Source organism: Panthera leo, chromosome D4 (assembly GCF_018350215.1).
Source record: "Panthera leo isolate Ple1 chromosome D4, P.leo_Ple1_pat1.1, whole genome shotgun sequence".
Taxonomy (NCBI): Eukaryota; Metazoa; Chordata; class Mammalia; order Carnivora; family Felidae; genus Panthera; species Panthera leo.
In genome coordinates, this window is record NC_056691.1 from 70,001,574 (window position 1) to 70,016,127 (window position 14,554).

The 14,554-nt window shown below is 46.4% G+C and overlaps 1 protein-coding gene across 2 annotated transcripts in view; it reads right to left on the minus strand.

Moving 5' to 3' along the window:
• PTPN3 (protein tyrosine phosphatase non-receptor type 3) overlaps window positions 1–14,554 on the minus strand; it is a 109,666-nt gene that overhangs the window by 58,618 nt on the left and 36,494 nt on the right. Inside the window, exons 3-7 of one of the 2 annotated variants that reach the window (XM_042912660.1) lie at window positions 13,654–13,761; window positions 13,531–13,573; window positions 10,887–10,965; window positions 6,243–6,287; window positions 2,533–2,585 (exon numbers count right to left, since the gene is read on the minus strand). In XM_042912660.1, coding sequence (XP_042768594.1) covers window positions 2,533–2,585; window positions 6,243–6,287; window positions 10,887–10,965; window positions 13,531–13,573; window positions 13,654–13,761 — 328 coding nt within the window. Of the gene's footprint in view, window positions 1–2,532; window positions 2,586–3,017; window positions 3,039–6,242; window positions 6,288–10,886; window positions 10,966–13,530; window positions 13,574–13,653; window positions 13,762–14,554 lie in introns of those variants that run through there. The other variant, XM_042912662.1, reaches the window with a different exon arrangement.

Below are 14,554 nucleotides of genomic sequence, written 5' to 3' on the forward strand. Positions count from 1 at the left end.
GAATATATATGTACTTCCTGAGAGTGAAGGAATAAAGAGCTTATACTTAAAACTGCTTGTCTGACAATGCATGATTTCATTAAGCATGAGAGTCATGCTAATATTTCCACGGAAACCAGTTTCTGCTTTCTCGATGCTAATAACTTCCTTTAGCCCAGTTCTATCACTTGTTTGCAGAGGGGAGAACCTGACTTAGAATAGGATTTTCGTATTTGGTTCTTAAATTTTACTCTAAATAGAGTTTATTGTTTATAAAAGGCAGTTCTTCAGAAAGTTTTCTTCTGGGCAGACATGAAAACAGAGCGCAAGTGAGCACTTGCCACGCGGCGGGCGCTATCCTGAGAGCTTTCCGTATAATAACTCATTCCATCTTTACTACAACCCTAGGAAGTAAACACAGTTATCACCACTTCACAGATGACGACACGAAGGCCTGGAGAGGCTCAGGGTCATGATGTATTAGTGGAAGAGCCCAAGCCCAGGCAACATGGCTCCAGGAACGTGCTCATTGACTCAGTTACCAGCAAGGGTCCGGCTGTAAAGTTTCTAGTTATACATTTCCTTACATGTATGATTTGACTCAGTCAATTTTGAGTTGTAATCACCACCATCACCTCTGTTTTACAGAAAAAAAACCCCGGGAATTCAGGGAGGTAATACCACATTAGTGGCAAGTGGAGAAGCCAGGATCTAAATTTAGTTTGACTATGTCCTTCCTAGTGTTCCTGCCCCTCAAAGCTCCAGCTGCAAACACCAAACTCACTCCGGGATGTAGCAAAGCTGGTCTCTTCAGCTGATCAGCCTGGCAGAGATGGAGTCCATGAGGTCTAGAGACCAGTAAGGACACAGGCTGACTGGTGGCCATGCCATTTCCCATCTGGATACAACACGCCCGGGTCTGTTCCAGCTGTGTTGTAGGGAGAGGGAACTTTCAAATCACTGTGCAGCCTCTTCTTGGTTTCCCATTGGAGAGAAGGAGATGCAGGCTATCTGGGGAGACTGAGACTGGATCTGACCTTATTAGTGAGTAGGGTCATTGTTAAAGGTCTGTCTTCCACTTCCTGGTATCCCGCAGGTGGGCAGATAAGCTGTGGGCCCAGCCACCTTGCTCTTCCCCTCTCCTATTTCTGTTGCTTGCAGCCAGGGGAGTGGACAGACTTAAGGCCACCTCAGGAGTCCCTGTCAGCCTTCTCTTGCTATTTTGCCTCTGAGACCAAAGTAGAGTGAGTAGTTCAGCCAGCACCTGCTCAGAGACCTGACCATCTTGCTCTCTTAATTCTCTACCCTATAGTCAGCTTAAGAGGGTTATAGGCCAAGATGCTGTGGGGCTTATAGAAAGGTAGAGGAGCCTTCTTACATACCATGCACCTCTGCCCGACCTCTACATTAGCGTACTGCTCTGGCAACACATGGCTAACTATGAAGTGATATCTCGCCTTCCATCTGGCTAGGCCCCCTTTTCACCATGCATACCCCGCGTCTACCACAGGGCCTGATGTGGAATATATGCGCAAGAAAGTTTCATTGAATAAATGAATTCTTAAACAGGCCTTGACAGAAAATTCCATATGGACTTTCTATCCAATGTGGCAGCCACTAGCAACATGTGGTTACTGAACACTTGAAATTGAGATGTGCTTAAAGTATAAAATCTGGACTGGTTTTTGAAGACTTCATGTTAAAAAATGTAAAATATCTTGTTAATTTTTTTCATTGATTATATATTAAAATGATAGTATTTGGGATATGCTAGATTAATTAAAACATTAAAACTATACTCATCTATTTCATTTTCCTTTTTTAATAATGGGTACTAGAAAACTGAAAATTACATATGTGGCTCACATTATATTTCTATTGGACACTGCTGCTATAGGGCAATAAAAAACCCATTAGCTCTACTGAAACTCTAAAAATATGGGGCGCCTGGGTGGCTCAGTCTGTTGAGCATCCGACTTCGGCTCAGGTCATGATCTCGTGGTCTGTGAATTCAGGCCCTGTGTCGGGTTCTGTGCTTCGGATTCTGTGTCTCCCTCTCTCTCTGCCCCTCCCCTGCTCATGCTCTGTCTCTGTCAAGAATGAATAAACATTAAAAAAAAAAATTAAAAATAAGTTCCTTAGATCCCAAGCAAGTAGCAGGAGTGGTCTCCAGGAAATTTCTTAACCGTGGGATTTGGTTTCCATGTCTATAAGCGGTGACTGGTAGAAATATTTGCCCCACTGGGGTTTGTTATGAGACACAATATGTGAGTGAGGGTCTGGTTGATACAATGTGTGATAGGTGACTTCTGTTGTATGGGCTCATCCACTCTTTCCCCCTTCACCACTCTCCTTGACCAACATCCCTGTGTGGGTGGACAGTGTCAGTCAGGATGACAGTGGGACTCTCCAGACAACCAGAGAGAAGCTTGCCCAACAGGATTCCTGGGAAGAGGGGAAGAGACCTGGTCAAACAGGAAAGGGCAGTGACTTTCTTAAGACATCAGTCAGAACAGTCTTATCCAGCTGTGAAATGCTCCCTCGGTGACTTACATTGCACTGCATAGGATGCTAGAACCACCGCTGAGTTAAGAGGGCAGGTTAACCTGTCAGGAGAAAAACACATTAGTGAGGTCACGAGAGCCAACAACAGCCTGAAACGTCCATCATGGATAACACCTATCTTCTTTCTTGCATTAACCATTGAAAAACATTTTGAATCATAACAAAGACAATTTTAGGATGCAACTCAAATAGTAAAGATAAATGTAACACTAAAGATTTAAAATTAAAGGAGAACTTTGTTGTGTTAAAAATAATACACAGTAATACAAATACCATAAAGCTAAAGGCCTAATGGTGGCCAAGGTTTTGGCTGATCAAGAAAGATCAGGCTCATATTACGAAGAGGAAAAGTGAGAAAATCATACTCTTAGATCATTGGACAGCCTTCATATCTTTCTAGTAAAGACGTGAGACTTTCTGTAGGGCTTTCTAACTAAATCTCTGACTTCTGTTGACTCCAGATTCTTGATTACCCGCTTTCTAGAAAGGTGACATCCTCTTAGGTGGGAAAAATAGAAAAGGATCTTAAAATTTTAAAACTCCTGTGAGTTCTAAATTACTTAACAGTTAGTTAAGATTCCTAAATCTATTTACCCTCCTGAAGCTTCCGATCTATACGGAATGTTCTGTCCACCTCCCAGTTTGCCTGCCACTCACTAGAAACCCATGGACTGGCTGCTAGACTTGGTCTCCCTTCCTCTCAGGCTCACTACCCTCCAAACACCCCATTTCTGTCAATAACATCATCTCTGGCTTAGTCATCCTTTGAATCCTCTGGTTGCTCCCTTTTCTCCGTTCAACCATGAACTATACCATCTGCCTAGGAGCTCGGCCAGCAGACCTGGGCCAGGGATCTCTGCCAGGTGGAGAAATGCACTGAGGAAGGGCTGAGTAGAAGTAGCAGAAATGAAGGCTTACAGGGTGGGGAGATACAGATTTTAAGAGCATTCTTCCCGCAGCCCCAGGGGAAGTGGAGAAAAAGTACTGTTTCCATGGCAGCTCATGAGATTCCCAAGATGTGAGTCACCCCCGTCTCTCTGACTAATCAGGTTGACAGCCCAGGGTTCCCCTTCCCATCTGCTGTGCTATGCGCTAGTCCTGAAGCTGCACAAGAAGGTAGCCTTCCCAACTGGAGGGGTCCCCAACTTTCCTCAAGTTACCACGTGTTCCCTGCTAGAACTTCTAAGTAATCTCTCCAAGTATGGAGATACGCCCAGGCATATTCACCATCTGTTTGTTCATCTGGAGACCCAGATAGCCCGTGGGGAGCACAAACACCAGTCACTCGCTCTCCTACCAAGATGGGCTTCAATGAAACCTAAGTCAGTGTCCCTGCTAGCGGCAGAGCAGGGTGAATGGGATGTGGGGTACAACTGAAGAGACGGGCTAAGGAGGTTCAATTTGGATGGAAGGAACAATCCTATGAACAAGTCAGAAAAGAACATTTCCAAAGAACAGTATAAATACAAACTAAAGAATACCAAAAGCCTTCAAGGTCACTCAAGGTGGCAACTAACATGCCACGTGCCCCTAGACAGACTCCTTTCTTTCCCTCCAGGTTTTAGGGTCTCTATCTGATGGACAAGGTCATTTATCTCAGCTGCAAAGAGAGAATGCCTTGGGAACTGCCAACCACACAGTTCAAACAAATCAGGGCACCCAGGAGTCAGGGCTAATTAGATCCATCAAGTCTGTCACAAGATCCATGGCTACAAATGGCCACACCCACCCTGACACACCCAGGAAGTGTTTGGTAGCAGGAGGCCCTCTCCTCAGAGAGGTGGTAGAGGCCACCAAGAGGCCTGACAAGGAATGCCAGGGATTGAAGACAATGTGGCCCCCAACAGGTTTCACACAAAACTAACAAGGGGTATTGTGTTTGGAGAAGAAAAAATGAAGACTGCCAATTTTACTATGTGGAGGGCTCATCTGAGAGCTCCTGAGGGGGCAGGGCCTTGCCTTATTTGACCAGCACAGTAGAGAGCCCATCACATAACAGGTGGTTGGTGAAATAGTTGTGGAGAAAAGAAATGAGTGCACAGAAGAGAGAGACAAGTTGTTACTGCTGTAGAGGGCGGCCAGGACCCAAGTGAGGAGTGGGTGATTTCAACCTGGAGTCATCCTGACATGTAAGATGGCTGTCCCATGAAAGGGGGAGCTCATTTCTGGGGGTGCTTAAGCAGAGACCCCAAGGCCTGCAGTTGTGCTAGGGAAGGGATTCTTCCCTCCTCTGAGTGGGAGAATGAGCTAAATTGCAAAAAATTTTCTAATTGTAGGAGCTCTGGAGAGTCATCAGGTTCTGACAATCCAGAATTCAACATGTGTCTTGTTTCTAAATGTTCCTCCCCCAACCCCATCCCCCAGATCTTCAGGGCCATGCCTGAAAATCTCCCTTCCATCTAGATGAAGCCCCCCAGCCTCTTCCAGCCTTCTCTTACGTGTCCCGGCACTATCTTTGTCGATGCTGCTCTGGCCACAGACCTCCTGCTTAAAAACCTCCAACAGCTCTTTGCCTGCTGGACACAAGATGCCTGTCTAGGTTTGACAAGAAGGACCTCCTTTCTCTACTCTCCTGTAAGTCCCCAACATGTGGCTTTCTTTTTTTTTTTTTTTTCATTTTTTTGATGTTTTATTTATTTTTGAGAGAGAGAGAGAGAGAGAGAATGAGAATGAGAATGATGAGAATGGGCGGGGGAGGAGCGGAGAGAGAAGGAGACAGAATCCAAAGCAGGCTGCAGGCTCTGAGCTGTCTGCACAGAGCCTGACACAGGGCTCAAACCCAAGAACTGTAAGATCATGACCTGAGCTGAAGTCGGACGCCCAACAAACTGAGCCACCCAGGCGCCCCGCCCCCTCCCCTCCCCAAATGTGGTTTTCAGCTGGGACCATGGGCGTGTGGCAGGGCAAAGACTCCCAGCCCGTACTGCTCCCCCTTAAACCTCATGGCTACTGTGGTCTCCAGAGCCCATACTGGTCCTAATCGCCTCCTGGGCTCCTGCCTCACTGCCCCTAACCACACAGTGGGCTCCCTCCAGGGGCTTCTGATGACCTCAGTTGAACTGGCAGGGGGAAAGACAGAATGAGGAGAATGGGAATAAGCTGTGACTCTTTCTACCAGTTCATCGGCTACAGTTTCTCCCTTAAGTCAAGGAAAAGTCAGCATTCGGAGAAGGCAGCTCAGGGACCACTGGCTTGGCCTTTCTTTTCCCTTCTTGGACCATTTCACATACTTCTGGCCACGGAGATGGTCCTGACACACAAGACGTGCTGAATCATAGGCAGATGCTCACGCCTTCGAGCACAAAGTCTCCCAGTGAGAAAATGAGTCATGATAGGTACTAAGGAGCTTGGAAGTAGACCTAAATGAGGCCTGATCTGCCTTCCTCAATGAAGCCCGTCTCACATTCTGGGTCTCTCCCTCCCTTTAAAATTTCTCAGGTCTTTACCAGAAAGATAACTGTACCTTTTCTAATAAAATTGACACATGAAATGATGTTTATCCATCCTCCACTTCTCCAAATCGAGACCGGGTTAAAACCAGACGTCCAGGCCATAAAGTCATGCCGGATGCTGCTTTCAACATCCATCCTTTGTCTACATTTAATACTGTTACCAGAAATGCACGCTCATTAGACTGAAACCAGGAATTTTAGTGTCTGGCAACTGACAGGAAAAGAAGAATGTGAAATTCTCATTACCTTCCTTCACAAATATCCATCTTCAGTTGTAAGAAATACAAATGCCTACAAAACAATTTTTTTTATTATTAATTCATAACACTCAAACTGAAGCGAGAGCACACACAAAAAAGGCGACGAGTCAAGGACAAGATCTGTACATTCGGAAAACAAAATACATAAAAACACATTTAAAAAAAAAATTTTTTTTAAGCAGGTTTCACGCCCGGTACAGGGCTTGTACTCATGACTCTGAGATCAAGATCGGAGCTGAGATCAAGTGTCAGATGCTTAACTGAGCCACCCAGGTGCCCCAAAACACAGTTTTGTCTGAAGTATCGGGGGCTAGGTTGTACACCGCAAAGCTGCCCCTTCAGGAACGATGGCTCCTGTGGCTGTCTGACTTCCAGCCAGCCTCATGCCAGCACATGCTGTCCCAGGGATGGCTGAGCAGGGACGGAAAGGCTGGAGGCAATCATCAGCCAGGACTGTTGCCAGTAGACACCCCCACCCCCGTAAACTCGGGGCATCCGAGAGCACCAGGACCCACGAGCATTCTGCACAGACAGCCCCCATGCACTGGGGAACTGCGTTTCACAACACACCCACGTTCCCTCTGCGTGAAGCGGCAGAGAGGAGGTGGGTCTGTGAGGACACCTCCTTGGCTGGGGTGCAAACACCCAGCTGAGTTTTTTCCTGTGTCCCGGGAACCGTGGGTGCTCGAGCAAAAGCATAAGCATCAATCAGCTACCCGCTGCCAGGACCTCCGAGCTGAATTCGGCACTGGTCTGTGAGCCACCAGGAACGGCACTTCAAAACCCAACACGTGACTTGTGGGCAGAGCTCGGTAACCCAGGACAGGCCCCTCACCCTGCAAGTCTGCCTACCATCCAGGGAGTGGGGAGCAGACACCAGTGAGAGCGCTGCTTGGGCCACGAAGGGATACGGAAAACTTTGTATTTAGGGATGCGGCATACATGTGACACTCGGCTGCTAGCTCCCACTCTTTTTTAAAGCCCAGGTTCAAATGGGATAGACATTCCAGTGTCTGGCCAAGAGGACAAAAGGGAAACTTCTTGAAATATAATACAGATACAGCAGAAGTGTCCCGGGGCAGAGGAGTGATGATTTGGGCAATTTAAAACACATCGGGTCTCATGATGCCTTCAAATTTATACGTTCAAAAGGTCAAGGCGCTGGTGTTCTGGGACATGAATATGTCACATGGCATTACAACCCCCTCTCTGCACAGTTCTGGGCCAGATGCAGGGAACTTCATAATGGCTTGCCTTATTTCAGCCTCGTACCAGCTCAGAAGGAGGCACTGCCACCTCCTATTTTGAGGAAACAGGCATTCAGATAGGTTATGTGGGGTCAGTTTGATCTGATTTTAGTGTGGACTGTCTGACTATGAAAAACCCGAGTATGCTACAAATTTCTTATGCATCTAGTGACTACAGGCTTAGGGTCAGTTTCCTAGCTCTGATATATATTATTATGTTGCCTATAGTTATCAACTACCCTTCCTGTGTTGAAGACCAGCACTGAGAAACGGGGTAGCATACGTGTGCTGATTCATGCTTATTTTGTATTGGAGACCATCTTTTTCACCTACGAGAACATCATCAGTCCTTTCTAGTTTGTTCCTATGTTTATCTAAGATGACATTCAACCAGAATTAAGTGTTCTCTCCTACAGTGCTACTGAGAGAAAGCAGAGAAGGGAGAGAATGCTGGATAATCCTATGGTAAATCTGGCCCTCCAGGGGCAAGCCCAGCTGATCGGTGTTTCTTCCTAGGGAGGGAAATGAACATGAACCTGGAGATCACCATTCATCAAGTGCTACGTTATCACATAGTCAGCAAAGTGTCTGAGTCAATCTCATGACATTGTACAAAGAGGCTGTAATAGTGGAAGGAGGACCAAAGTTTGGGGGGTCTCCTGGGAATCCTGAAGGAGCCTCATTTCAAAGCTACCAGTAAATGAAATTCTGTGTAGGGTGACCTAAATTTATCAGGAACAGCAGCTGTGGAGGCTCACGATCAAGGAGATGTTTAACAAGTAGAATAAAAGAAAACCACACAGTTGGCACGCCTGACTTCAGAAATGTAAAGGTCACTCCTAGAGTGACCATGACCTCAACTTCACAAAAAGGGCAACAGATGCCTCCCAGCCCAGAATTTTAGGAAAAAACCCCCCAGAAAACAACAAATACCACTTTCTCCGATGCTTGAAGGCTAAATGTCTTTAAGAAGGATTTATTTTTGGATAGGCTACAGAGCTGAGGCTTAATAGAATACTGTGTGTCAGGAATATAGGCAAAACTCTAAGTTAAAAAAAAAAAAAAAAGACATGCGAATTAATGGTGGATGTCTGGCTCAGCATAAGGAAAAGATCTGGCAGTCCTAGCTGCCCACCAGCTCTATAGGTGCCATGTGGGTGGCTGCTACCGTGGCTCCTGTTACATTGAAATCTGGTGCCCCAAATCCCAGGAGGTGACAGCTACACTCCATTCCACACTGGGGATACCACCCATCTTAAGATGGGAGGTGGGGTGCATACAGTCAGGTGTCAGTCCTAAAGCAGTGAACTGTATGAGGGACACAAACAAATCAAATTTTATCCTGGGCTCAGGTAAGAACGAAAATTAGTCTATTAATCATTTTGTGCCAAAATCTGCCTCTCTGGATGCTCTGCCCACTGGCCGTTATGCTACCACCAAGCATGTCTAATTCCCTTCATCCCTTACAGATCTCAAGGCAACCTGTCTCTCCCCAAGTCCTCCTTCCATCCCGTCAAATGTCAGGTTCAGCAGGAAGATTCTGTTGGCACCCAGAGGGAGTGAGCCTCTCTCCTGTGGGGTATGGAAGTAGACGCCCAATGCCCAAGAGGGGCACTGGAGAAAGAGACTCTTGGCTTAGGCCAGCCCTAGCCATCCCTTCACTCAAGGTCTTTGGAGAACGCTACCATGCCCGCGGCCACCACACCCCCGTAGCTCTAGCATCACATGGGGGCAGGTAGGACGATGAGTGACAATTACTAGGTTAGGTAGTGCAGTTCACACTTGGGGTTAGAGGCTATCAGTGGGTCATAAATTTAACAGGTCACAATGGGCATTTTAAAAAGAAGGAAATAGAGAATAGAAAACTGTCTGCACTTGGTATTGTTTTATTAAACACTTGCTTCGGTAATATATATCTGCACTGCATTGCGAAGCAAAATACATTTTTGCTGTGTGGTTGTGATTTAAAAACCCACTGGTTAAAAAACCACACACATGTATGCATATACATATATAATCCATCATAACATTTTTAAAGCATCCTTTGAACAGAACTTGATATTTAGTAACGGTCGGGGGGTGGAGGGAACCTTGGTAGGGTCATTTCAAACTCATTTTCCTATAGATTATGTCACCCCTCTGTGTCCGCCAGCTCATGAACCGATCTGCTACACCCCCCTTAGCCCACCAGCATTAGGAGCCATTATGGGGAAAACTCAGAGCACCATGTGAACTTCCCATGGTTATCCAATGAGCCGTGCTGGGCATCTCTTACTCTGGCGTAAAATTTAATTTAACAGTAAACATAGTCAAATCTCCAATGGCTGCTACATAGAGGGAAGAGGTGCACAAAGAAAGCAACACAGAATAACAGACTAATATTTACCCTTTAAACACATTAAAAGTTAAAATGTCATCATGTGGTTACCCTCAAAAGCAAAACAAAACAAAACATAGTATTCAATGCCTGAGTTGATGTCACCTTGTTGGTGATGGTCTCATGGGAACAATGAACACAGACTAGGAGTCAATATTCCTAATATCCACTTTTATTTTATTTTTTCTGGTAGAGGAAACACTCTGGAAATTTCCCTCCCTATGAAAAATAAACAGATCAATAGTAAAAGGGCTCAACGTTGCCATGGGGGAGGGGAAGCAGAGGCAGGGTCACTGTTCAAACAGCAACAACCTTCCTGTGTCCACCCCCTCCATTCCAAACACTGTTCCCCACCCAGAAACCCCACGTGCCAGTACAAAACAAGAGCCAGGCCCTACGCCAAGCCTTGAGGGGTAAACAATCCTATCTGGGCTCTCTTTCCCTTATCTGGTTCACATTTTGCCTGTGCACCCTGATTCACTCAGGAGAGAAGCTGGTCCAACTTGCATAGCTTTCTGTCTCTTACCAACTAGGGATGTGGCAGAGAATGCTTCGTTTAGACACCTCGTTATCCTAAAGGGCCTCAGTTCTAGCCTAGCAGAGACACGGGGCTATTTGATCGGGGGATGACCGTTTCACACAATGGTCTTCCAAACCCTGCCTGCGTTAGAGAACGGATGACTTTGCTTTCTTTGGGCACTTCACTCTCAACAGGCAGGAGAGGCTGGGGCAGCGGGGGAGGCGGGAGGAGGTGGAAGGGAGTGTATTGGGAATTGCACCAAGTAAGGACGTAAGTAGGTCCAAGACAGAGAACTAATCAGCTGATGAAAAGCTCAGTATGTACCCCTCCGATTTTTACCTGGATGGGAACCACTGGTGTGGTTCTACCCAAATGAAGTTCTACCCAAATGAAGTGTATGGCCACAGTGATAAAGTAACGCGTACATTCTTAGTGGTTACTCATTTTTATATACGAAAAAGGAAACTTTAAAAAAAAAGTGATTACCTGGTTTGTTCTTGCTGCAGTGTGTTGGGATCAGGTATAAAAAATCTTACTCGAAAATGCAGAGTACAGGGGAAACCTCCTACAACATTTTTCAAAAACAAATTTAAGTTTTCCCTTTTAAAAAGTCAATGCAGGTAAGCTGCTACTCTCCCATTAAGTGATGCATTTTTTTTTTTCACTAGACCACTGCTTTTTTCCATCGATACAAGGACTAATTTCGAACAAGGAGTGCACAGGTTAAGTGACTAGAAATCTCCAAGTCTGCAAAAAGTAGAATAATCTGCCATATGAGCACAGAATGAGGTATTACCTCCTAATACAGGTTTAACTTAGGGCTGTGTTCAAACAATGCACTCCATTATCTAGATCAGGAATTTTAAAAATTCCTGACATCAACAGATTATACAATATTCACAAAGAAATAACCTCACATATATAGCGACTTTATACTTTTCCCAAACATTTTCAGGTATATTCTTGAATTGAAACACCGCCTTAACTCTGAGTAGGCTCGGCTGGTGTTGATGGCACTGTTTTTGCAGACGGCCCAACAGGTACAGAGACTTGCCTTGGGTCACACAGCTGATGACAGTACCAGAACGGTAGCACTGAGGTTTTTGATTCTGCTATGCCACCTCTCAGTCACGTTTATATTGGACAACAGTTCATGCTTTTTAACGCAAAGTAAATTCCCAAAGTGACGAACATACTAGCAAACATTATTATGCAATTAATTACCATACTCAAATACGGCTTTATGTAACAATACCAAGAATCGATTTGCTTGCAGAGATAAAATTAGCCCATTTCTTTTGCTAGATATGGCAACAGGAGAAGAGGAGATTGTGTTGCTAAGCTCCGTGCTCTCCTTCAGGTCGGCTGCACCCCTCTCCGTTACTCAGTAAATGTTCGCTGGCCCTATCTATGTGCTCGGCACTTTCCTGCTTCAGAAACTCAAGCCTTCTCTACCCTGCTCCTCTTACAGACTTGTCGACCTCAGTTCATCCGGGGTTCTACCTCCCCTCTCTTTAGTTCTTTCTGTCAGTCTCTCTCCTGTGTCAAAGACTCAAGCAGTGTGTGTGCACCTACGAACGTACCTTTGCATGTGTGCCCAGGGACCAGCGGGTGACGCTGTAACTTGGTACAGGCTGACCACCTGCACATCAGGGGACAGCTAAGTGTTCCCATGCCTTGGGACATCCTCTCAGCTCCTTCCCACCAGACCTTGTCAATGTGTGTCTCAGGATGCCTTTGTGCACCCAGAGTGTCCTATCACGTGCTCAGAACTATCCTAGAACCCTCACTCTCCTGGTGTCCATATCCCCATGCTTGGCTGTGAGCTCCTTGAGGGCAGGTCCAAATCTGATTTGGACCGGATTCTCAGAGCTTAGCCCAGTGCCTTGCCAAAATCTGAGCTCAGGATACACTTCCCGAATGAATGAGTTAGTGAGGGAATGAACGACGAGGGAATGTATTCATGCCTGTGTGGACTCACTGCTCTGAGACTTCAAATGGGGGCAGGCATGTATCTGCACAATGGCTCTGTGGCTCCCTGTGGGCAGTTCTGAATGCTGAGGGAGGTCAGGACTTGGAGGCCCACGCTCCAGGGGACAGCAGCAGTGGGATCCTGGCCACGGTTCCTTGTCTCTACTTCTTCCCGTGTGGGTGCTTGGGCGAGTGGGGGGAGGTGGCATATGTGTGTGCACACTTATGTGTAAAAATCCACCTGCCGTTCACCCCTCAGCCATTCACTGGCCACCTCCTGGGGAGGGGGTGCATTGTGAGGAATGCAGAGAAGGTGTGGCAGGGGCTCTGACCTGAAGGAGCTGGCAGTTTCCAAGGAAGATTAAGGCAGGTGACTGGGAGATGAAGGACAGTGCTCCGAGGAGCAAAGCAGATAATGACACACGAAGGGGGGGGGGGGGGGGGAGGGTCATGGCTTCTAGTAGAAGTAGGAATGGAGTCTGAGTGGCTTTGAAGAACAGCAAGATTTGGATATAGAGAAGAGGGAAAAGCAATCCCAACAGAGGGAACAGACTGAGGGAAGGTACAGAGGAACGTGTGCAGCCTGGGAGGTCAGCCAGGTTTGTCTGGGGCATAAAGTGCATAAAGGGGAACAGAGAGTGGGATGCTAGAAACCAGGCTGAGGACGGATCCGGGCGGAGGGTGGGGTGGGGCATGGTGTGAAACCCCGTCTAAATGGGAGTTAATGTACAGCACCGGGCTTAGGAGCAGTATGTTATATCTGTTATATTGACTACCTATGTCTCAGACTCCAGTAGGAGGGGTGTGTATGTGTGTGTGTGTGTGCGTGCATGTGCTTGCATGCACACGTGCCTTTCCCACCCTGGCTCTCACACTGGGCTAAGAAAAGCCATCTCCCTTCCCTTGTAAGAAGAAAGTAGGTTCCTGGGCTCTTGGCTGCCTTCTTTCACCTTTCCTGCTCACTGCTGGTGAGGACTGATCTGAAAGCATCTCTGCTCACTTAGAAGTCAAACAGGGAGAAGACAGTTTACTCACATCACCTGGACCACCTGGAAGCCGGGTCCCAGATGTTAACAGGCACACGGATAATTGGAAGAGAGAAACAGGCCGTGATACACGAATACCCAGTGTTCAACTGAAATGAGAAGGTCAGCCTCACCTTTTAACTGCTTCCTGATGGGCTTGCTTGATTCCAGCCATCTCTGTTGGGTAAGAAGAAAACATAAAATATAAAACCAAACCATACAGAAATCCAGCGAAGTCTTAAAGGGATGATACTTACAAGAGAGTCTACTGAATCATCGCCATGCTGCAAACCAAAATATTCCTTTTCGGTCACACCCAAGTGGTTGTATGCCATATCCAGAAGAACTTGACCGGTATCTTGTTTCTAAGAAAAAAAAAAAAAAAAAAGGTCTAGTGGGCATATTTTTAAAATGAATGAAAAACCAATGGTTAAATATTGTAGGCAAAAAGGAGTTAAAACATTTAGAGATTTTATGCACACTCGTATCTTGTAGTAAGAAATGCTTTAATAAATGTCATGCCAAGAAGTCACATGGTACGCATGGGAAGTAGGGCTCGAGGAAAAACCACATAAATATGATTTAAGACAGTATAGTTAAATTGTCTGAGACTTCTTCCTTCCCCTTAGCAGAGATTCCCAAGTGATGTCTGAATTGGGAAACACAGATATCATGATGAGAGTAAACTCTCCATGACCTACCCATGGATTATCCACGGCAAAACGCTAATCCCACATCAGTTTTGTTGACCCCTCGGGAGCCACGGAAGCGTGTACGGGGAAGAAAACTACTAACAGCATGAGGAAGATGGCTAAGAATAAGCAAATGCCATCCTAAACGCCCTCAAAGTGACGGGTGTGTGTCACCCTGGGGGATCATCTGCCACTCTGCTCTCTGCCATCTGAAGTGAGAAGTCAGTGGGGACATTCAATTGCACTTTGCATCTACGGCAGGACTCAGCCACTGTCACCACTTGGTGTTTATGAAGCAGGCACAGTGCTGAGCATGGGGACCGAGCCACAGTTAGTGTCCCAGAGAGGCCAGGCATAGAAGCAGTGACCGTAACATGGTGAGCCAAATGCTGTCGAGTGCCGTGAAACCCTCAGGGCACAGGAAACACACAGAAGACGATACGGATGGTTACTTCAACCGGGGGAC